The 22,602-nt window shown below is 47.7% G+C and overlaps 2 protein-coding genes across 16 annotated transcripts in view; one reads left to right on the top strand and one right to left on the bottom strand.

The window, feature by feature from the left end:
* The window catches only part of KNOP1 (lysine rich nucleolar protein 1), a 28,601-nt gene extending 9,010 nt beyond the window's left edge, over positions 1 to 19,591 (bottom strand). For 3 of the 10 annotated variants that reach the window (XR_005213546.1, XR_005213545.1, XM_037814348.1), the window contains exons 1-4: positions 19,303 to 19,585; positions 13,882 to 14,804; positions 2,689 to 2,757; positions 1,304 to 1,381 (exon numbers count right to left, since the gene is read on the bottom strand). Coding sequence is in view for 8 of the 10 variants with exons in the window: in XM_037814348.1 (XP_037670276.1) it covers positions 1,304 to 1,381; positions 2,689 to 2,757; positions 13,882 to 14,804; positions 19,303 to 19,453 (1,221 nt within the window). In the remaining 2 variants the exon portion in view is untranslated. Of the gene's footprint in view, positions 1 to 1,303; positions 1,382 to 2,636; positions 2,758 to 13,881; positions 14,805 to 17,083; positions 17,139 to 18,160; positions 19,215 to 19,302 lie in introns of those variants that run through there. The other 7 variants (XM_037814354.1, XM_037814355.1, XM_037814350.1 and 4 more) reach the window with 6 other exon arrangements.
* IQCK (IQ motif containing K) overlaps positions 19,422 to 22,602 on the top strand; it is a 145,515-nt gene continuing 142,334 nt past the window's right edge. For all 6 annotated transcript variants that reach the window (XM_037814360.1, XM_037814362.1, XM_037814364.1 and 3 more), the window contains exon 1: positions 19,422 to 19,638. In XM_037814360.1, the coding sequence (XP_037670288.1) occupies positions 19,452 to 19,638 (187 nt within the window). In that variant the 5' untranslated portion in view covers positions 19,422 to 19,451. The remainder of the gene's footprint in view (positions 19,639 to 22,602) is intronic.

The raw sequence follows: 22,602 nt of genomic DNA, 5'->3' as shown, positions 1-22,602 counted from the left end.
GCTCAGGGTTACTTGCCGAGAGACTCACAACTAGAAAGTGACAGAGCCAGGACCTGATCCCAAATCTTTTGATCCAAATCAAGTGCTCTTTTGTATACTCCGAAGACTTAAAACAAGCCATGAAGGCGAGCCCTGCCATCCCTGAGGTCTTCCTTTTCACTCTCCCCAAATCGAAGCTATTGACAAGTCCTGTTGGCTGAGACTCCAGAACAAATCATGAAGCCGTTCTCTTCTCCTTGTGGCCAGTGCCAACATCGTAGGCCACTTGCCTGCAGGCTGACAGCATCCTTTAACAGGTCTCTTATTTCTCGTGCAGATGCCCGCCTGAAGTGGCACCCACTGCACTTGGAACAAATGCACAGCCAGCTGAGGCCTGGCCCACCCACAGCTCGGCCCTCACCAGCCACCTTCTGGGATCACTACAAGCCTCTCCCCACCTTGAGCTTTGCACCTGCCAGTCCCCAACGGGAAGTCTCTCACTTCCCCTGGTTTCCCCAGGGCTGCACCTCCTCGCCCCGCAGGTCGCTGTCCCAGGAGACCTTCTTAGTGGCCATCACTGCCCCCACCCCATCTAATGTAGCACCACCACAGAGTGAATCTACCTTCTTTCCTTGCTAATTATCTGTTTCCCCACTGTATCCCCTATCCCCAACTGAGCCCCAAGAGAAAGGGGGCCTCATTCACCTCTGCACCTGTGTGCCCAGAACACAGCAGGAGCCTGGGGACAGGATGAAGGGACTCAGCTGAACATCTGAGGGGGCCAGAGACTCAGGGCAACGTTCCAGGACCACGGCCCAGCAGGAGCAAGCTGGGCTGCTGAGCAGCCAGTCTCTGAGGTCCACACATGGGACTTCCTCCTGCCTGCCTGTCAGGCCTGGTTTGGAAATCGCCCAAACTAGAGCTTGAGGCTAGGCCTCAGAGAGGCCTGCCCCCCACCCCCCACATCCCCTCCTACCCCTGTATCCACCAGCCTTCCGAGCGCACCGGGCAGTGCTGGCAAGAGCTCCCTGTAACCTGCTTTCAGCGACTTACACTATAGGATGCCCCACCCATCCAGAGCCGGAGATAAAGGTTCTTGCTGGGCAGCCTCTCCAGCAGGGAGGAGGGCAGGTGCCCCTTGCTGAAGGAAGGGAATTCACTCCGGACAAGCTCTGCTGCCAAGGGAGCCAGCTGGCTGGCTGGCCCACCTCTGGGGCCCGGACCAGCTGGTTCTCCCACATCTTCATCTGCAGGCAGGCTTCAATGCAAGGAGGGACCAGGACGCCAAGCACGCCACCTTGAAAGGCCCCAGCGTTCAACTTACTGTCCATGTCCTCGTTTCAGAAGCTTCTGTTTTGCCCGACTCACGGTCAATCTCTTCTTGCAAGGCCTTCCGCCTCATCTGAACAAGGGGTAAGGAAGAAAAGAGAAAAAAGACGCAGATGTTCTCTTTAGAGCTTGAAACCCTGGGCCAAGAAGGGGCTGGGGGGACGCAGGGGGGTAGGAAGGAGAACCCCAGCTTTCTTCTACTGCAAACAGTGAGTGAAACATTTGTCAAAAGCATCTTTGAGCATCTCAAAGGCTGCAGTCCCTTGGACTAAAACAGGCAGGTCTCATTTACCCTGCGGCTCAAAAAATTTCCTAGAACTTGAAGCTTACCCACCTTTGGCATCGCAACTTTTGTTTGTTTGTAGTAACCATTTGGGGTGGAAATGTTCCCCAAATGCACTGCCCAAGTACATGCCTTCTTGTACTTAAGCTTTCTGATGACAACATCATGTTGTAGAAAGAACATGGACTATGGACTACAGAGTCAGGCAGAAAACAGTTGGAATCCCAGCCCTGCCATTAACTAGCTGTGTGACCTTGGGGAAGTCACTTAACCTGCCTGTAATTTGGTCTATTTGTCTGCAAACAGAAATACTATCCTGGAGGGGAAATGTGAGACATACAAATGATATCTCCTTAAAAGACCTAGTAGAGCATCTGGCACCAGGTAGGGATGACTTATAAATGGTTCCCAGTATGGCTCAAGGTCACTGTTAGAGCCACAGTGACCCTCCTATTTAATATAAATCCTTCCAGGGCCTTATCTGCCTCCCAGGGGTTCAGGTGTCACTTTGGCTGCCCCTGTTTGTGGCTCTTCCAATCTGCTGCAAGCTGAGAAACGAGCTGACCATCCACATAGTTTGAAACTATATAAAACAAGAGTCACGGTAGCAGAGAATGCTGGTACAGCCCTCCAGGGGAACCCCGCTAGGCTGTGGAAGGAAACTGAGGGTCAGTGAGGTTGGCGACTTTGCCAAAGGTCTCCTGGTTAGTACATGGTCCAACTCTGAAGCCCCCAGTCACCACTCTGCCCTGCCAGGCCTGGGATCTGGGAGCTCAGAAACACCCCAGTTCCAGAAAGTCCAGTTCCCACAAAGGACATGCCAGCCAGAAGCTGATCTAAATTGATCAACTTCTCCACCCATGAGGTAGCAACAGGTGTCCCAGGCCCTGACTGCAGGGTCTCGGGAGCACGCCGCCCCTGCAGGGTATCCCAGGAAGATACCCTTGGCTGGGACCCTCTGCCAAGGCCCTGATAGAAGGTGGGGGAGGGCACGACGTCTCTGCAGTCCCTGGCCCCGCTGAGACCTGGCAGGAGGTGTGTGTACCTCTGTGGGACAGCAAGAGCGACGGGAGGGCGAGTGCAGGGCCGTGCGGTACCTGGTCTATGTGCACCTCATCCATGTTGCCTTTCTTTTCCAATACCACCTCCAAGTCTGGGTCTGGTTCCTGCACAAGAGGGCAAAGCTGGTGAGACGCAAGCGCTTTGTGGTAGGGGCCTCTGCCCAGGAGTCCAGCTGGGATGACAGCAGCACCCAGTCCAGCAGAGACCCCAAGACCACAGCACCACCCTAAGCCCTGCCATCTATATACCCTCCCGTCCTTTCTCCTCCGTGTTCTCCCCCCACACCGTGCCCCTAAATGGCGGCACTAACCCATATGGCAGATGAAGACTCACTGAAACTCAGAGAGGTGAAATGACTACCACGAGGTCAGGCCCCGGCTCAGGGACAGAGCTGATACCAAACCTGGGGCTCAGGGCTCAGGGCTCAGGGCACATCCTGCCTGCCACATGTGTCACCTGACTTCCCACGGTGGCACAAAACCAGCAAGAGGGGAGGAGAGGCCTGGGGCCCCGTGGACAGCACAGGAAGGCGGCTGACAGGGCCCGGGGAGTGCAGAGCTGGGCTGGGGGCTCGGGGCCCGGCCACCAGACTGACCACCTGGACCCGACCCCGCAGCCCTGGCCACCACCTCTCCTGCTGGACAGCCACGACCGTCTCTAAGAGCCTGCTTGTCGACTCACCCCAGTCCGTTCCACAGCAGCTCGGGGGAGCGTGAAAACTCAATCAGATCATGTTGCACAACCCCTCCCCACAAACCCTCCAGAGGCCCCATCTTGTTTACACTAACAACCCAGACTCCTGCGGCCCCTCTCACTCAGCCCCTACCCACTTTAGCCCTCCCCACGCCCCATGCTCACTCGGCTCCAGAGACCCGGGCCTTTTGGTCCCTCCCAGGGCTCAGCATTTGCTGCCCAACACGGGCCTCCCTCACCTGTCAGGTTCTCGCTGGGCCTGCCCTGACGACAATACACAGCCCACGCCCATCTACCGGGCCGCGGGCCAGCCCCTCTTCTTGGGCCCTTCAGTAGTGACCGGGCTCCACCTGGCAGCCAGCGTTGTGTGGGACAGTCCTCACTCGTTCTGTTCACCCACTTCCTCCCCGGGACCCTAAAGACCTCTGTGTGTTTGCCTGACTCCAAGGGGTCTGTGAGAGGTAGAGTCCCTTGCTGAGGTGTTAAACAGTGGGGCCTGATGCCCTTTCCTCGGGCACCTGGGAGAAAGGGGGTCAAGCATCTGGTGGGGGCTGGGCTCCAAAGCCTCCAGAACTCCTTCCAGCCCCAGAGTCCCTGAATAGGGGAAGATACTTGTGAAACCAAGTCCAGCAGATGCAGGCAAGGCCGGGGGAAACCCAGCAGCCAGGACTGCCAAGCACTGGGCACCAATATGGAGGCCGCCTCTGCCAGCCCCTGCCAAGAAACCCGCCCAACAGCCCAGCTCCAGGGGCTCATGTCTTCAACTGGTTTTTACTGAACCCCCTCCTCATGCCAGGCCAGCCCCTCATAGGAAAACAATGCCCGTCAGCCATGATGAATACTTGAGAACCACAGGGAACGGCTGGCCATGGTCACCCCGCCGGCTGGAGCAGAGCTGGGAAGGGGGCCCAGTTCTTCCCAGCCCTGGCCAAGGCTCGTTCTAACCTACAGCAGTCTTCTCGGGCCCAGATGATATCGGCTTCTCAGATGGAATTAAAAACTCCAGTTTGGGGGCCAGACTACCCGGGCGTGAATCCCAGTTCTGGGATAGGGCGGCAGCAGCCCAGACTGGCAAGGACTCACCAAAATGGCAGAAGGGTGTGTACCAGGGTGCTCAGCACCCAGCGAGTGCTCAGGGGTGCAGCCATCGCTGCCACCTGGCTCCTGCCCTGAGGACGTGCCGGCCCCAAGGGTGGCGCGCAGAGGGGAAGGTCTGTGGAATGGCGGCAGGCTCACCTTCACCTTCCCCCCACCATTCAGACAGAGAGCAGAGAGAAAGGCCTGTGTCCACTCCCCTCCAGTACCAGGACCCTGGTTTTCCTCTCAGAAACGGCCTTCCCCAATCTCACTCGGTGTGGTTTAAGTGGGGCTGACCCCTTCAGCTCCCCACCTCCCCATCATGGCCTGAGACAGCAGCCCTGGGACTTCTCCTGGCACTATTTGAGAGGGGCATCCCTTTTTCCTGAGGGGTGCCTGAGCTGCTAGATGAAAGCCTGGAGCTGCTGGGAGCCATCTCGCCACAGGTTCCAGTGTTAAGATGAAAACCAACACAGAAAAACACCAAGCCCAGGGCTGGGGAAAGCCAGGTGAGCATCCCCTGCTATCCATCCAAACCCAGTGGCTTCCTAAACCTTCTATACTGAGCCTCAGATACCATGTTATCTCAAACTGTTTGGTTCCCAAGTTTTGGATAGCAACTGGCAAGAGTTCAGAAAGTGAGGGATTCATTTGAAAATCAGATCTCAACTTCTCTGGATCCAGAGTTTAGATAATGAGAACTTGGGTACCCAAGTTCTAATAGCAAGGGATACCTGTATCGTAGATGATATTGAGCCCCTGGCTCCAGCCATCCTTGAAGCTAGCTGTGCTGGTTTGAAACTGTTATAGACCCCAGAAGAGCCATGATCTTTTAACCCAATCTTACTGGGTGTAGCCTTTTGATTGAGTGTTTCCATGGAGATGTGACTCACCCAACTGTGGGTGAGGCCTTTGATTAAATTATTTCCATGGAAGTGTGGACCCTGCTCGTTCAAGGTGGGTCTTGATTAATTCACTGGAGTACTTAAGAGAGCTCAAGAGCCGACACAGATACTGACGCTTGGAGATGCAGACAGAAGAACATTTGGAAATGCTAACCTAACAGATGAAGATGAAGCCAGGTTTGTCCCAGAGAAGCTAAGAGAGCCCCAGATACTTAGAGAGACACAGCCTAGGAGAACAAGCAAGGATGCACAGAGGTTGAGAGAGAGAAGACAAGAGAGACACAAGCCCAGAAACAGTTTGGAGAAAGCCATTTTGAAACACAACCCGGGAGCAAAGGACCAGCAGATGCCAACCAAGTGCCTTCCCTGCTTACAGAGGTGTTCCGGACACCACTGGCCTTTCTTCAGTGATGGTATCCTCTTATTGAAGCTTTAGTCTGGACACTTTGATGGCCTTAGAAATTGTAAATTTGCAACCTAATAAATCCCCTTTATAAAAGCCAATCCGAGAGGCGGGGCAAGATGGCGGACTGGTGAGCTGCATGTTTTAGTTACTCCTCCAGGAAAGTAGGTAGAAAGCCAGGAACTGCGTGGACTGGACACCACAGAGCAATCTGACTTTGGGCATACTTCATACAACACTCATGAAAACGTGGAACTGCTGAGATCAGCGAAATCTGTAAGTTTTTGTGCCCAGGGGACCCGCACCCCTTCCTGCCAGGCTCAGTCCCATGGGAGGAGGGGCTGTCAGCCCCGGGAAGGAGAAGGGAGAACTGCAGTGGCAGCCCTTATCGGAAACTCATTCTACTGATCCAAACTCCAACCATAGACAGACTGAGACTAGACACTGGAGAATCTGAGAGCAGCCAGCCCAGCAAAGAGGAGACAGGCATAGAAAAAAACAACACGAAAAACTCCAAAATAAAAGCGGAGGATTTTTGGAGTTCTGTGAACATAGAAAGGGGAAGGGCAGAGCTCAGGCCCGGAGGCTCATATGCAAATCCCGAAGAAAAGCTGATCTCTCTGCCCTGTGGACCTTTCCTTAATGGCCCTAATTGCTTTGTCTCTTAGCATTTCAATAACCCATTAGATCTCTGAGGAGGGCCCTTTTTTTTTTTTTTTTTTTAATCCTTTTTTCTTTTTCTAAAACAATTTCTCTAAGAAGCCCAATACAGAAAGCTTCAAAGACCTACAATTTGGGCAGGTCAAGACAAGAGCAGAACTAAGAGAGCTCTGAGACAAAAGGCAATAATCCAGTGGCTGAGAAAATTCACTAAACACTACAACTTCCCAAGAAAAGGGGGGTGTCCGCTCACAGCCACCATCCTGGTGGACAGGAAACACTTCTGCCCATCGCCAGCCCCATAGCCCAGAGCTGCCCCAGACAACCCAGTGTGACGGAAGCGCTTCAAATAACAGGCACACACCACAAAACTGGGCGTGGACATTAGCCTTCCCTGCAACCTCAGCTGATTGTCCCAGAGTTGGGAAGGTGGAGCAGTGTGAATTAACAAAGCCCCATTCAGCCATCATTTCAGCAGACTGGGAGCCTGCCTACACAGCCCGGCAGCCCAGAACTACCCTGGGGGGACGGCACTCACCTTGACATAGCACAGTCACCCCTCAACAGAGGACCAGGGGGTGCACAGCCTGGAAGAGGGGCCCACTTGCAAGTCTCAGGAGCCATACGCCACTACCAAGGACTTGTGTGTCAGTGGCAGAGACAAACTGTGGCAGGACTGAACTGAAGGATTAGACTATTGCAGCAGCTTTAAACCTCTAGGATCACCAGGGAGATTTGATTGTTAGAGCCACCCCAATCTCCCTGACTGCCCAGAAACACACCCCATATACAGAGCGGGCAACACCAACTACACATGCAAGCTTGGTACACCAATTGGACCCCACAAGGCTCACTCCCCCACTCACCACAAAAGCTAAGCAGGGGAGAACTGGCTTGTGGAGAACAGGTGGCTTGTGGACGCCACCTGCTGGTTAGTTAGAGAAAGTATACTCCACGAAGCTGTAGATCTGATAAATTAGAGATAAGGACTTCAATTGGTCTACAAATCCTAAAAGAACCCTATCAAGTTCAGCAAATGCCAAGAGGCCAAAAACAACAGAAAATTATAAAGCATATGAAAAAACCAGACGATATGGATAACCCAAGCCCAAGCACCCAAATCAAAATACCAGAAGAGACACAGCACCTAGAGCAGCTACTCAAAGAACTAAAGATGAACAATGAGACCATAGTACGGGATACAAAGGATATCAAGAAGACCCTAGAAGAGCATAAAGAAGACATTGCAAGACTAAATAAAAAAATAGATGATCTTATGGAAATTAAAGAAACTGCTGACCAAATTAAAAAGATTCTGGACACTCATAGTACAAGACTAGAGGAAGTTGAACAACGAATCAGTGACCTGGAAGATGACAGAATGGAAAATGAAAGCATAAAAGAAAGAATGGGGAAAAAAATTGAAAAAATCGAAATGGACCTCAGGGATATGATAGATAATATAAAACGTCCGAATATAAGACTCATTGGTGTTCCAGAAGGGGAAGAAAAGGGTAAAGGTCTAGGAAGAGTATTCAAAGAAATTGTTGGGGAAAACTTCCCAAATCTTCTAAACAACATAAATACAGAAATCATAAATGCTCAGCGAACTCCAAATAGAATAAATTCAAATAAACCCACTCCGAGATATATTCTGATCACACTGTCAAACACGGAAGAGAAGGAGCAAGTTCTGAAAGCAGCAAGAGAAAAGCAATTCACCACATACAAAGGAAACAGCATAAGACTAAGTAGTGACTACTCAGCAGCCACCATGGAGGCAAGAAGGCAGTGGCACGATGTACTTAAAATTCTGAGTGAGAAAAATTTCCAACCAAGAATACTTTATCCAGCAAAGCTCTCCTTCAAATTTGAGGGAGAGCTTAAATTTTTCACAGACAAACAAATGCTGAGAGAATTTGCTAACAAGAGACCTGCCCTACTGGAGATACTCAAGGGAGCCCTACAGACAGAGAAACAAAGAAAGGACAGAGAGACTTGGAGAAAGGTTCAGTACTAAAGAGATTTGGTATGGGTACAATAAAGGATATTAATAGAGAGAGGGGGAAAATATGACAAACATAAACCAAAGGATAAGATGGCTGATTCAAGAAATGCCTTCACGGTTATAACGTTGAATATAAATGGATTAAACTCCCCAATTAAAAGATATAGATTCGCAGAATGGATCAAAAAAAATGAACCATCAATGTGTTGCATACAAGAGATTCATCTTAGACACAGGGACACAAAGAAATTGAAAGTGAAAGGATGGAAAAAAATATTTCATGCAAGCTACAGCCAAAAGAAAGCAGGTGTAGCAATATTAATCTCAGATAAAATAGACTTTAAATGCAGCGACGTTTTGAGAGACAAAGAAGGCCACTACATCCTAATAAAGGGGGCAATTCAACAAGAAGAAATAACAATCATAAATGTTTATGCACCCAATCAAGGTGCTACAAAATACATGAGAGAAACACTGGCAAAACTAAAGGAAGCAATTGATGTTTCCACAATAATTGTGGGAGACTTCAACACATCACTCTCTCCTATAGATAGATCAACCAGACAGAAGACCAATAAGGAAATTGAAAACCTAAACAATCTGATAAATGAATTAGATTTAACAGACATATACAGGACATTACATCCCAAATCACCAGGATACACATACTTTTCTAGTGCTCATGGAACTTTCTCCAGAATAGATCATATGCTGGGACATAAAACAAGCCTCAATAAATTTAAAAAGATTGAAATTATTCAAAGCACATTCTCTGACCACACTGGAATACAATTAGAAGTCAATAACTATCAGAGACTTAGAAAATTCACAAATACCTGGAGGTTAAACAACACACTCCTAAACAATCAGTGGGTTAAAGAAGAAATAGCAAGAGAAATTGCTAAATATACAGAGACGAATGAAAATGAGAACACAACATACCAAAACCTATGGGATGCAGCAAAAGCAGTGCTGAGGGGGAAATTTATAGCACTAAACGCATATATTAAAAAGGAAGAAAGAGCCAAAATCAAAGAACTAATGGATCAACTGAAGAAGCTAGAAAATGAACAGCAAACCAATCCTAAACCAAGTAGAAGAAAAGAAATAACAAGGATTAAAGCAGAAATAAATGACATAGAGAACAAAAAAACAATAGAGAGGATAAATATCACCAAAAGTTGGTTCTTTGAGAAGATCAACAAGATTGACAAGCCCCTAGCTAGACTGACAAAATCAAAAAGAGAGAAGACCCATATAAACAAAATAATGAATGAAAAAGGTGACATAACTGCAGATCCTGAAGAAATTAAAAAAATTATAAGAGGATACTATGAACAACTGTATGGCAACAAACTGGATAATGTAGAGGAAAGGGACAATTTCCTGGAAACATATGAACAACCTAGACTGACCAGAGAAGAAATAGAAGACCTCAACCAACCCATCACAAGCAAAGAGATCCAATCAGTCATCAAAAATCTTCCCACAAATAAATGCCCAGGGCCAGATGGCTTCACAGGGGAATTCTACCAAACTTTCCAGAAAGAACTGACACCAATCTTACTCAAACTCTTTCAAAACATTGAAGAAAATGGAACACTACCTAACTCATTTTATGAAGCTAATATCAATCTAATTGCAAAACTAGGCAAAGATGCTACAAAAAAGGAAAACTACCGGCCAATCTCCCTAATGAATATAGATGCAAAAATCCTCAACAAAATACTTGCAAATCGAACCCAAGACACATTAAAAAAATCATACACCATGACCAAGTGGGGTTCATTCCAGGCATGCAAGGATGGTTCAACATAAGAAAATCAATGTATTACAATACATTAAAAATTCAAAAGGGAAAAATCAAATGATCATCTCAATAGATGCTGAAAAAGCATTTGACAAAATCCAACATCCATTTTTGATAAAAACACTTCAAAAGGTAGGAATTGAAGGAAACTTCCTCAATATGATAAACAGCATATATGAAAAACCCACAGCCAGCATAGTACTCAATGGTGAGAGACTGAAAGCCTTCCCTCTAAGATCAGGAACAAGACAAGGATGCCCACTGTCACCACTGTTATTCAACATTGTGCTGGAAGTGCTAGCCAGGGCAATCCGGCAAGACAAAGAAATAAAAGGCATCCAAATTGGAAAAGAAGAAGTAAAACTGTCATTGTTTGCAGACGATATGATCTTATATCTAGAAAACCCTGAGAAATCGACGATACAGCTACTAGAGCTAATAAACAAATTTAGCAAAGTAGCGGGATACAAGATTAATGCACATAAGTCAGTAATGTTTCTATATGCTAGAAATGAACAAACTGAAGAGACACTCAAGAAAAAGATACCACTTTCAATAGTAACTAAAAAAATCAAGTACCTAGGAATAAACTTAACCAAAGATGTAAAAGACCTATAGAAAGAAAACTACATAACTCTACTAAAAGAAATAGAAGGGGACCTTAAAAGATGGAAAAATATTCCATGTTCATGGACAGGAAGGCTAAATGTCATTAAGATGTCAATTCTACCCAAACTCATCTACAGATTCAATGCAATCCCAATCAAAATTCCATCAACCTACTTTGCAGACTTGGAAAAGCTAGTTATCAAATTTATTTGGAAAGGAAGATGCCTCGAATTGCTAAAGACACTCTAAAAAAGAAAAACGAAGTGGGAGGACTTACACTCCCTGACTTTGAAGCTTATTATAAAGCCACAGTTGTCAAAACAGCATGGTACTGGCACAAAGATAGACATATAGATCAATGGAATCGAATTGAGAATTCAGAGATAAACCCTCAGATCTATGGCCGACTGATCTTTGATAAGGCCCCCAAAGTCACTGAACTGAGTCATAATGGTCTTTTCAACAAATGGGGCTGGGAGAGTTGGATATCCATATCCAAAAGAATGAAAGAGGACCCCTACCTCACACCCTACACAAAAATTAACTCAAAATGGACGAAAGATCTCAATATAAAAGAAAGTACCATAAAACTCCTAGAAGATAATGTAGGAAAACATCTTCAAGACCTTGTATTAGGTGGCCACTTCCTAGACTTTACACCCAAGGCACAAGCAACAAAAGAAAAAATAGATAAATGGGAACTCCTCAAGCTTAGAAGTTTCTGCACCTCAAAGGAATTCTCAAAAAGGTAAAGACGCAGCCAACTCAATGGGAAAAAATTTTTGGAAACCATGTATCTGACAAAAGACTGATATCTTGCATATATAAAGAAATCCTACAACTCAATGACAATAGTACAGACAGCCCAATTATAAAATGGGCAAAAGATATGAAAAGACAGTTCTCTGAAGAGGAAATACAAATGGCCAAGAAACACATGAAAAATTGTTCAGCTTCACTAGCTATTAGAGAGATGCAAATTAAGACCACAATGAGATACCATCTAACACCGGTTAGAATGGCTGCCATTAAACAAACAGGAAACTACAAATGCTGGAGGGGATGTGGGGAAATTGGAACTCTCATTCATTGTTGGTGGGACTGTATAATGGTTCAGCCACTCTGGAAGTCAGTCTGGCAGTTCCTTAGAAAACTAGATATAGAGTTACCCTTCGATCCAGCGATTGCACTTCTCGGTATATACCCGGAAGATCGGAAAGCAGTGACACGAACAGATATCTGCACGCCAATGTTCACAGCAGCATTATTCACAATTGCCAAGAGATGGAAACAACCCAAATGTCCTTCAACAGATGAGTGGATAAAGAAAATGTGGCATATACACACGATGGAATACTACACGGCAGTAAGAAGCAACGATCTCGTGAAACATATGACAACATGGATGAACCTTGAAGACATAATGCTGAGCGAAATAAGCCAGGCACAAAAAGAGAAATATTATATGCTACCACTAATGTGAACTTTGAAAAATGTAAAACAAATGGTTTATAATGTAGAATGTAGGGGAACTAGCAATAGAGAGCAATTAAGGAAGGGGGAACAATAATCCAAGAAGAACAGATAAGCTATTTAGTGTTCTGGGGATGCCCAGGAATGACTATGGTCTGTTAATTTCTGATGGATATAGTAGGAACAAGTTCACAGAAATGTTGCTACATTAGGTAACTTTCTTGGGGTACAGTAGGAACAGGTTGGAAGTTAAGCAGTTATCTTAGGTTAGTTGTCTCTTTCTTACCCCCTTGTTATGGTCTCTTTGAAATGTTTTTTTATTGTATGTTTGTTTGTTTTTTTTTTAATTTTTTTTTTCATACAGTTGATTTAAAAAAGAAAAACAAGGAAAAAAATATGTAGTGCCTCCTTGAGGAGCCTGTGGAGAATGCAGGGTTATTGGCCTACCCCACCTCAGTGGTTGCTAACATGACCACAGACATAGGGGACTGGTGGTTTGATGGGTTGAGCCCTCTACCATAGGTTTTACCCTTGGGAAGACGGTTGCTGCAAAGGAGACGCTAGGCCTCCCTATAATTGTGCCTAAGAGCCTCCTCCCGAATGCCTCTTTGTTGCTCAGATGTGGCCCTCTCTCTCTAGCTAAGCCAACTTGAAAGGTGAAATCACTGCCCTCCCCGCTACGTGGGATCAGACACCCAGGGGAGTGAATCTCCCCGGCAACGTGGAATATGACTCCCGGGGAGGAATGCAGACCTGGCATCGTGGGACGGAGAACATCTTCTTGACCAAAAGGGGGATGTGAAAGGAAATGAAATAAGCTTCAGTGGCAGAGAGATTCCAAAAGGAGCCGAGAGGTCACTCTGGTGGGTACCCTTACGCACACTTTAGACAACCCTTTTCAGGTTCTAAAGAATTGGGGTAGCTGGTGGTGGATACCTGAAACTATCAAACTACAACCCAGAACCCATGAATCTCAAAGACAATTGTATAAAAATGTAGCTTATGAGGGGTGACAATGGGATTGCGAAAGCCATAAGGACCACACTCCATTTTGTGTAGTTTATGGATGGATGAGTAGAAAAATAGGAGAAGGAAACAAACAGACAAAGGTACCCAGTGTTCTTTTTTACTTCAATTGCTCTTTTTCACTTTAATTATTGTTGTTGTTATTTTTGTGTGTGTGCTAATGAAGGTGTCAAGGATTGATTTAGGTGATGAATGTACAACTATGTAATGGTACTGTGAACAATCGAATGCACGATTTGTTTTGTATGACTGCGTGGTATGTGAATATATCTCAATAAAATGAAGATTAAAAAAAAAAAAAAAAAGCCAATCCATTTCTGATGTTTTGCATAACGGCAGCTCTAGCAAACCAAAATACTAGCTGACCCTGAACTTTTCAGTTACATGTGTCAATAAACCTTCTTTTCTGGTTGAAGTCAGTTTAATCAGGGTTCTTGCAGCTAAAAGCATGAGGGTACGAGGGTATGAGGGTGCGTGTGTGTACACGCAAGCGCATCCCCCCCTTCACCCCCGCACCTCACCCTTATTCTCCCAGGCAAACTCCACTTTGGAAGGAGAGCCTACCTTGTCATGAGGTTCCTCCACGACCTCACTCTCTTTCATCTTCTTTTTCTTTCTCTTCAGAGCCAGCTTGTCAATGCTTGGCTGCTCTGCCAGTTTCTTGGACTTCGTCTTCTTCTTCACGGAGGCCTGGGGGCCATCTCCTATCGGGATGTATTCTGGAGCCTCAACTTTAACTAGTTTCTTTTTACTTCCTTTTGTAAGGCTGCTCTTCATGGACCTGGAGCCCTTGGCGTGGCCAGGGGTGGCGTCTCTCTCCTGGTGGGTTTTCTTTTTCTTCATCTTGATGCTGTGCTCCCTGGAGCTCCCCTGCTTCCGTTTCTGCCCCGAGGCTACCTGCTCTTCCCCGAGCCTCCCCGTGGAGCCCGTGCAGAGGGCATCCTCAGCCTCACAGAAGCAAGGGCTCTGGGCTGGGAGGGCCACGGTGCACTGGGTCTTCTTCTCCTTCTTGTGCTTTTTGAGCTTCTTGCCAACTCTGGCTACCTCCTCACTCTGTCTGCAGTCTGGGGAGGTCTCCCTACCCAAGCTGGGGGCCATGGCCAAATTCGACAAGCCCTTCCTCTTCTTTTTCTTCTCCCTGTGGAGGAACTCAGAGGGACCCAGAACCTGCTGCCTGGAACTGGGCGACTTCTCTGACCACTTGGCCTGCACCACAGTCTCAGGTTCTAGGTGGTCCTCGGAGATGTGGGTGCTGTGGCCCTTCTTTTTCTTCTTCTTTTTCAAGACAAGTATCGTGGGGACCTGGCCCTGGACCACATTCTTCGAGGGGGATGTGGATCTTCTTGGAGAAACCTGAGTGAAATTTTTATCGTCTTTTAAAATTGAATATTGAGTCTCTGGTTCTTTGCCCACCTTCTTCTTTTTCTTCTTCTTTTTCTCTGGGACCCCAAGGCCCAGGTCTACGTTGTAGGCCTTGGCGATCATTTCTGAAATAGGAAATGGCACAAGTTATCCCACTTCCAAACAACCTGTGTACAGGTTGAGCAGGTGGTCTGAAATGTTAGGAGATGGAGGAAATGATCATAATTCCTGTGGTGCAAAGGTGAAATATGATGGAAAAAAAAGAGCAAGGAGTTTAAATTCAGGCAGGCTTGGGTTCAAATCCAAATGCTACTCTCTGACCTTGAGTCAATCACCTAACCTCCCTGAGCCTTGATTTCCCCATCTGGAAAATGGGGGAAAATAACATTTCCTTCCTCAAAGGGGTGCTGGAAGGCATACATGAGAGTATCCATGTAAAGTATTTGAGGCCTTATTGATTCCTTCTTCTAACCCCATTTTTCAAACCTCTAAGCACAGCCATTCATTCCACAGATATTTTCCACCTGCCTAATCTGTGCCAGCCACTGGGGATACCATGGTAATCAAGCCGCATTGACTAATCCCTGCCGCCATGGGCTCACCTTTTACCGGATGAAGTGGACAGAGATCTTGAGAAGAGGTCAGCCCTTCTCTCCAATTCCCCCCAAAGGCAATAACGGTGATACAATTAATCCCATACCCTGGGTCATCTACATAGCTCTTCAGCTTTGCGTTTAAAAACTAATTTCTCCACACCCTCAGTAATTCCCCTCCATATTCCCTCCCCATGTGGCTAACAATGGCAGCAGCAGCAAGGTCTGGTGAGAAGGGCCCCGGCTGGAAGTCAGGGACCCAGGCTCAAATGGTGACACTGATGCTCTTATACTGCATAGCCTTGGCTTCTCTGGGCCTCCATTCCCCTCTCCATAAAAGAAGGAATGAACCAGATCATTGGCTAGGGACCTCATCCAGCCTGCAGGCCTGATGTGCTGTTTTTAAAATTTTGAATTAGTTGCCAATATTTAATGATTGGGAATGACACACAAAAACCCAGAATGCCCAGCCTTTTTTGAAACTGGAAAGATACAGCATCACTGGGCTCACATTCCTGCCTGATAGCCATCAGCTGGTGTAAATTCATGGCAGCGCCTGGGAGAAGGATTCTGGGGCCCTTGAGAACACTCCAGCCTCCAAGTGGCCCGCTTCTTATTTTTTTTTTTTTTTTTTTTTTTTTTTTTTTTTTTATAAAATGGGGGTTTATTTCACTACACAGTCACAGTCTTAAGGCCACAAAACGTCCAAGGTAACACATCAGTAATCGGGCACCTTCCCTGGAGATGGCCAATGGCGTCCGGAAAACCTCTGTTAGCTGGGAAGGCACATGGCCGGCGTCCGCCCCAAAGCTCTGGCTTCAAAATGGCTCCCTCCCGGGACGTTCCTCTCTAGCAAGCTTGCTCCTCTTAAAAACGTCACTCATAGCTGCACTCCATTCAGTCTCTTTGAGTCAGCATGTTTTATATGGCTCCACTGATCAAGGCCCACCCTAAATGGGTGGGGTCACACCTCCATGGGAGTATCCCACCAAAGTCACCATCCACAGCTGGGTGGGGCACATTCCAAGCAAATCTAACCAGCACCAAAACCTCTGTCTCACAAGACCACAAAGATAATGGCATTTGGGGGACACAATACATTCAAACCGGCACATTCCACCCCCTGGACCCCAAAATGACATTATCTTTCCAAATACAAAATACATTCATTTCATCACAATATCACAAAAACTTAAACCATTTCAGTAACAAAAGTTAAGTACAAAATCCCATCAAAATCAAATATAGGCGTGGTCAGTCCTAAGGCATACTTTTCCTTTAGCTTGGATCTGCGGACTTAGAACAAGTTATATGCTTCCAATATACAAAGGAGGGACATTCATAGGATGAACATTCTCATTGCCATAAGGAGAAAGAGTAAGGAAAACAGGGTTAAGAGGACCAAAACAGTTCCTAAAACCTGCAGGACAAACTCCATTAAATTTCAAAGTCTGAGAGTCATTAACAGAACAACGTTGCATCCTTGGGGCTTGAGAGAGTGGGAGCCTAACCCTTCCTAAGGGCCTTTTCGGCAGCCCTTTCCTCTCCAAACGCTTAGGTGAGTGCTCCAACATACCCACACATTGGGGAGACCACCTTCTCGGCCCCACCCTCCTCAAACATCGGGGCTGCTCCCGGATTCCCTTCCATCTCTGGGACACACGCTCAACCCCTTCAGAACAGTGTGGTGGCAGCCAGACTCTCCCCAATTCCCTGGGAATGTGCTCCACCCTCTTTGGGACCTCGGGTGGCAAAATTCTTCCAGAGCATCGAGGTGGAATGCCCACCCTCGACCTCCGGGGCAAACTCACCCTTTCCATGCGTGTGGGCTGCTCCACTCTCCCAGCCCAAGGCCTCTTGACTCCAGACCTCAACCTCCATGGCTCTGTCTTTGAAGAAATTTTTCTTGCAATTTGTTCTTTGTCTGTCCCCTCCAGTCCAGACTGGTAGCGGCTGTGTCTATAAAGTTCTCACAAAAATTCTGTTGGCTTTGCATGAAGCACACAGGGGTCAAAGCCATCAGACAATAGGAGTTTCCACAAATCCTTTCTGGATAATTCCATCTCCAATCTTGGCTTGTACTGAAATGGCGGCTGGATCCATGTTTGGTTACATCCTCATGTTGGGCTGTAGTTTCTGGGATTCCACCCACTGGAAGCCTTCACTGGAGGATGGCAAATAACGTCCGGAAAACCTCTGTCAGCTGGGAAGGCACATGGCTGGTGTCTGCTCCAAAGTTCTGGTTTCAAAATGGCTTCTCCCAGGACATTCCTCTCTAGCAAGCTTGCTCCTCTTCAAATAACATCACTCACAGCTGCACTCCCCCCGCTTCTTATTCTAGTCACCACCCAGTTCCTGGGTCTCTGGACTAGATGACACTAAGCCACTGGCAGAGTCCAGAAACAAAGTATCACTTCATGGGAGGCTTGTCCCCAGCCTGGACAGTGGGAGGGAAAGGTTAGTAGCTTCTCTATCCTGCAGTTCTCCTCAGCCTCAGATGCCAGTAGGTCTACAATGGCCTGGCTCACTTTTAGCAGCTTCAAAGAACCAGGCCATGCCTGGGCTATACCTCAAGTTCATTCACAACCTGCTCCAGGAGGACCTGGAGAGTCAAGGGAATGACAATATCATTCATTCGTTCCATAGACATTTCCCGTCTGTCTTGTTTCCTGCTGTATTCCCAGAGCCTTGCTCGATGCCCAGCATATAGCAGGTGCTCAATCAATACTCACAGGATGAATGAACATATGCTATACAGAGAGAAACAAGATAAAAACACCTGCCAGCAAGAAGCAGTTAGGTGTAGGAGGAAAAGAGGTGTGAGAACAATGACACAGGTGATAAAAGCAAAGACAGTGGTAAAGTCCGGGTGGCAAAGGACAGCTAACCTGGCTCGCCAGTTGACAGGAGAGTTTCTGAAGAACAAAAGTTTCCAACCTGGGCCTGCTGGTGCTAATCCCTGAAACAAAGGAACACACTGAAGGCAGGCAGGTGATTGAGGGGGTGGGGGCTGGAGGAGACAGGTTGGTTTGGACAGACTGAGCCTGTGGTGCCTTAAGATATCCAAGTGGATAGTGGCTACAGGGGTCTGAGACTCACGGATGATTGGCCTGGAAGTAGAAATTTAGGAAGTGCTTATGGACGGTAATTAACCTAGCAACAGAACCGGCAAGAGGCGGGACCTCAGAGAGTACCATCGTTCAAATAGGTGGGGAGGGAAGAGCGGCTTGCAGAGGAGAGGGTGGAGTTAGGGAAGCCAGGGCTTAGGGTGAGAGTGGTCAAGAGGGCTGATAAGAACAAAAAAGCCACGGGGTTGGGGGCGGGGGGTGTCCTCCCCCTCTCTGCCATCCAGGGGTCCGTAGCAGATCCTCCCCTTCCACCCTAAATGTATTCACTGTTTCAAAGAGGATGGAAGAGGAAATGAACCTTCCGGTGTGACCTTTGCAAATGCAAATTCTTTCTCCAAAAGCTCTTCTAAGTTGTCGCGGTAGCCTCGTTAAGGGTCGGTGTGAATATCCCATCACAGAGACTTGCGAACCGAGGCTTGGAGAATTTAACTCACTTGTACTACGTCTCAAAGCCAGCAAGTAGCAAAACGGGGATCCGAACCCCGCTTGCAGGTCCCAAAGCCTGTGCTCTGTGCCGTGGCACTAATGCCCCATCCGAACCCTGCTTGCAGGACTCAAAGCCTGTGCTCTCTGCAGTGGCACTAACGCCCCACTCCCAACGCAGGATCACTAGGGGTAAGCAAGGAAGCCAGGCGGCGGAATCAGGCCCTCAAAGGCTCTGCGGCGCCAAAACTTCCGCCTAAGGATGCAAAAAGTGATTAGCTGGGGTCCCGGGCCAGGCTCCAAAATGGGAGGACTTCCTGGAGGCGGCGGCCTCGGGGCGGCCGCCCACGGGTGATTTAGGGGCGTAGATTAGGAGGTGCAGGTCGCCCGCTTTTTCCTGGCCTCCACCGCGAAAGCTCCCTGGCCCCATCCCCAACACCAAGCGCCTCTCCCGCCAGAATCGAGCCCTCGGCACTCACCCGTAGGCCAGACTCCCACGCCACCACGTGAGAGACCCCTCGGCCGTGACCCGGAAGTCCGTCTCGAGTTGCTGTTTCGCCCCCGCGGGTTACGGCTCCTTCCGGGTCGTGGCCAAGCGGCGCACGCGGTTGTCCTGGCAACCGCGGCCATGGTGGCGTTGCTGTCTGCGTCGAGCTGCTCTGGGCCGCGCGAGGAGCCGGCTGGCTCGCCAGAGTCGTCTGGCACCACCAGGACGCCGGTGCCCACCGTGTCGTCCGTGTCCCCCGAGCTTCCCGTCTCGCCAGGGCAGGGTGCAGAGCCTCCCGGCAAGAACCTGTGGGAGCAGATCTGCGAGGGTAGGCGGCCCGGGCGGCCGAGAGGGGCGGGCCCGGGCCGGGCGGGCGGTGCGTTTGCGCGGCCCCCACTGTGCGCCAGGCGGCTGATGTGCGCGCCAGGCCCCCCATTTTCCGCACCGGGAAACTGAGGCTCCGAGGGAGTTGTCAGAGGTCGCGCAGTGCGGACTCCGACGCGGATCCGTAGGCAGCTCCCAGGCAGGGCGAAGCGGAATAAAAGGGGACCGTGTGATGTGGACCAGTTGTTTGCAGACCGCCTTTCGTGAGCAGAAAAGAATCGCCAAGGCGGAGTTGAGGAGCTTTAAAAAAGTGTAGGTTCCCAGGCTCCGCCCGCAGAGCTTCTGGCGGGATTCAGGGAATCGGCACTTCGGCGGGTAATTCTGATGAAGGTGGTCTCAGGCCCTCACGTTGAGCACCCATGGTGTAGACAGACGGAATTGAATCCCTTCCCGCTTCTTACCTTCCTTCACACCCCCATACGGAGTTTAGCTCACCTTTTGCGAGTCCACACATACGTTGGTCGTGAGGCACTACAATTCCTCTCATACTTGAAGACATTCAACTTCTCATCCTCTGTAAACTGGGGAATAAGGATGGCCTCTCTTTCATGGTGTTGGAAGGATGGAACCAGATATTCAGAGAAAGTACCTTGAGAACAAACTACCTGATTTACAGCAAGAGTTCCATAAGTATTAGCTGTTAATAAATAATGTTGGGTGATTTGGTTTTTTTCCCCTCCACTTGACTGTAAGCTCCTCAAAGTCAAGGGCTCAGGTTTTTCATTCTCTAGGCCACCATCACTACCTCAGGTGTCTGAAACAAGGCTGTCAAAGAAAATTTTAAATCATCTGTGCCATCAGCTTCACAGGCACATATGCACTTGAAATAATAGTGCAACTGAGGAACTGAATTTTTTGTTTTATTTAATTGTAATAAGTAGGTACACGTGACTCGCGGCTACTGTATTGGACAGTGCAGGTCAATAAATGTTTGTTGAAAGGGAAAAAGAATGAATGAGCCAGTGTATGTGCCAAGTAGGAGACAGTAATGAGTTGAAAGGCGGAGAATACAGAGGAGGAAAATAGTGGCCTCCGAGTAGATGAATACCCTCAGTGGCCACCCGTTTCAACCCCCAGCCAGTTTTTGACTTCCTTTTCCAGCATGGCAGCGCATTATCGCCTCCAGAAAAATCTGTTTCATCTTGGGATGTTCTTCTCATAATTTCCACCCTTTAGTCCTTAGCCCTTGGTGGCTATTCACTCCCCCACCAAGAATCCATTGATATATTTGAAGGTAGTGATTGTGCTGCTCTATGCCTTGAGCTTTTACTTCTCCAAGCCAAACAACTCATCGTAATCGAATTTACTGGTGGTGTTTTGGTGAGCGAGCTGTTCAGCCTCTACCTCACAGGGCTGTTGTGAGGACTGAATATGATAATGTGTGCAAAGACACTTAGCACAGTGCCTGGCATACTGTAAGTGTTCAATAAATGTTAATAATGGTTGACAAGGAAATATGCTTTGCACTGTGCTTTAGAATCACAGAGTTTATTTCAGTCCTGCAGGCCTGTAGGGAGAAAGCAAAGTCAAAGGGTTTTGACAAGTGAATTGATGCCACTAATAAAGTGATAGATTACAAAACAAGGTTAAGGAGATCCCAGCTGGTGAATTATACCCAAGGCACTGGGATGGTTATTATAACCTAGATGAATAAACCCAGTCCTTAAGACAAACATTCTAACAATTGCAATTTTCTATGACAAACATAGAATGAAAAAACAGGCTTTAAAGTAATCCAATCTCTGAGGTTAAGTATTCCATTCCATTAGGTTAGCTCCGTTTAAAAAGCAGATTATCACAGCCAGCACACTTGCCAGAAACTCAATTTCATGAAGACACGCTGCAAAATAGGTAAATATCCTGCTGGAACAAGACCTTTATCCTACCTGGCTAGTGTCCTTTTGGTGTGTATGTGCCTCTGTGATAACTGACTTGTAAATGTTCTTCAGTTTTCTCTCCTGTCTTTCCAGTGACAATTCATCCAGAGCTTTGTATTTTCAAAGGCATTTGTATTAGTATCAACAAACTTTTCCTGCCAAGGTTTCTAATTAAAACTTACAGTGGCTTGTGACTTAACTGTGATTTTAACTAAGTTTTTAACCAAGATGGAGTCAAAATACTGGAGACATAGTTTTCGATTTTCACATTGCTGTTGTTATTACTCTCCATATCCTCATTATTGCCCCTGGTTCAGCTAATCACTCTGGACACTCTTGCCTCAACCTTTGATGCTGTTGTAAAATCTTTGCTCTTGCTCCCACCTGCCAGATACCAACAATTCTGGATCCATGTTTGTTCCCCTAGCACCACAGCTGAGCACAGCTAGAGAAGCATGACACCAGCCAGCTCTCCGCGCTGCTCATCAATCGATATCCATCTGTGCCCTCTCCCTACACCACATCTACTAGTCCATGTGTTGACCTCAAATGTTCTGTGATACCACTTAGCAGGCATTGAGAAGAGTCAGACACTTGAGGGGTGGGGAGGGAATCAACCAACTTCCTTCTACCTGCACACATCCTTTTAAAAATCCTCTTTGGTCTCAATTGAAAGAGTGTCCCCCACCCCTGTCCAACAGCTCAGGCCCTCCCTCTGTGCTGTGGTACCTTCCTCAGGATATCCTAGAATCCTGCTCTGGCACTCACCTCCTCTCCTACATCTTTAACTTCTCTATTGGCTTTTCCCTTCTGTTTTCGTTTCCTATGCTGCTCAAAGCAAATACCATGAAATAGGTTAGGTTAGACAATGGGAATTTATTTGTTCACAGTTGTGAGGCCGGGAAGATGTCCAAATCAAGTCATCTTCAAGGCGATTCTTTCTTTCCGAAGACGGGCTCCGGCAATCCTTGGCTCCATTGTCACATGGCAAGGCACATGGCATTATCTACTGGTCTCCCCCTTCTCTTCCG

This window comes from Choloepus didactylus, chromosome 21, assembly GCF_015220235.1.
Source record: "Choloepus didactylus isolate mChoDid1 chromosome 21, mChoDid1.pri, whole genome shotgun sequence".
NCBI classification, from domain to species: Eukaryota; Metazoa; Chordata; class Mammalia; order Pilosa; family Megalonychidae; genus Choloepus; species Choloepus didactylus.
This window is presented reverse-complemented; position numbering and strand designations above follow the sequence as displayed.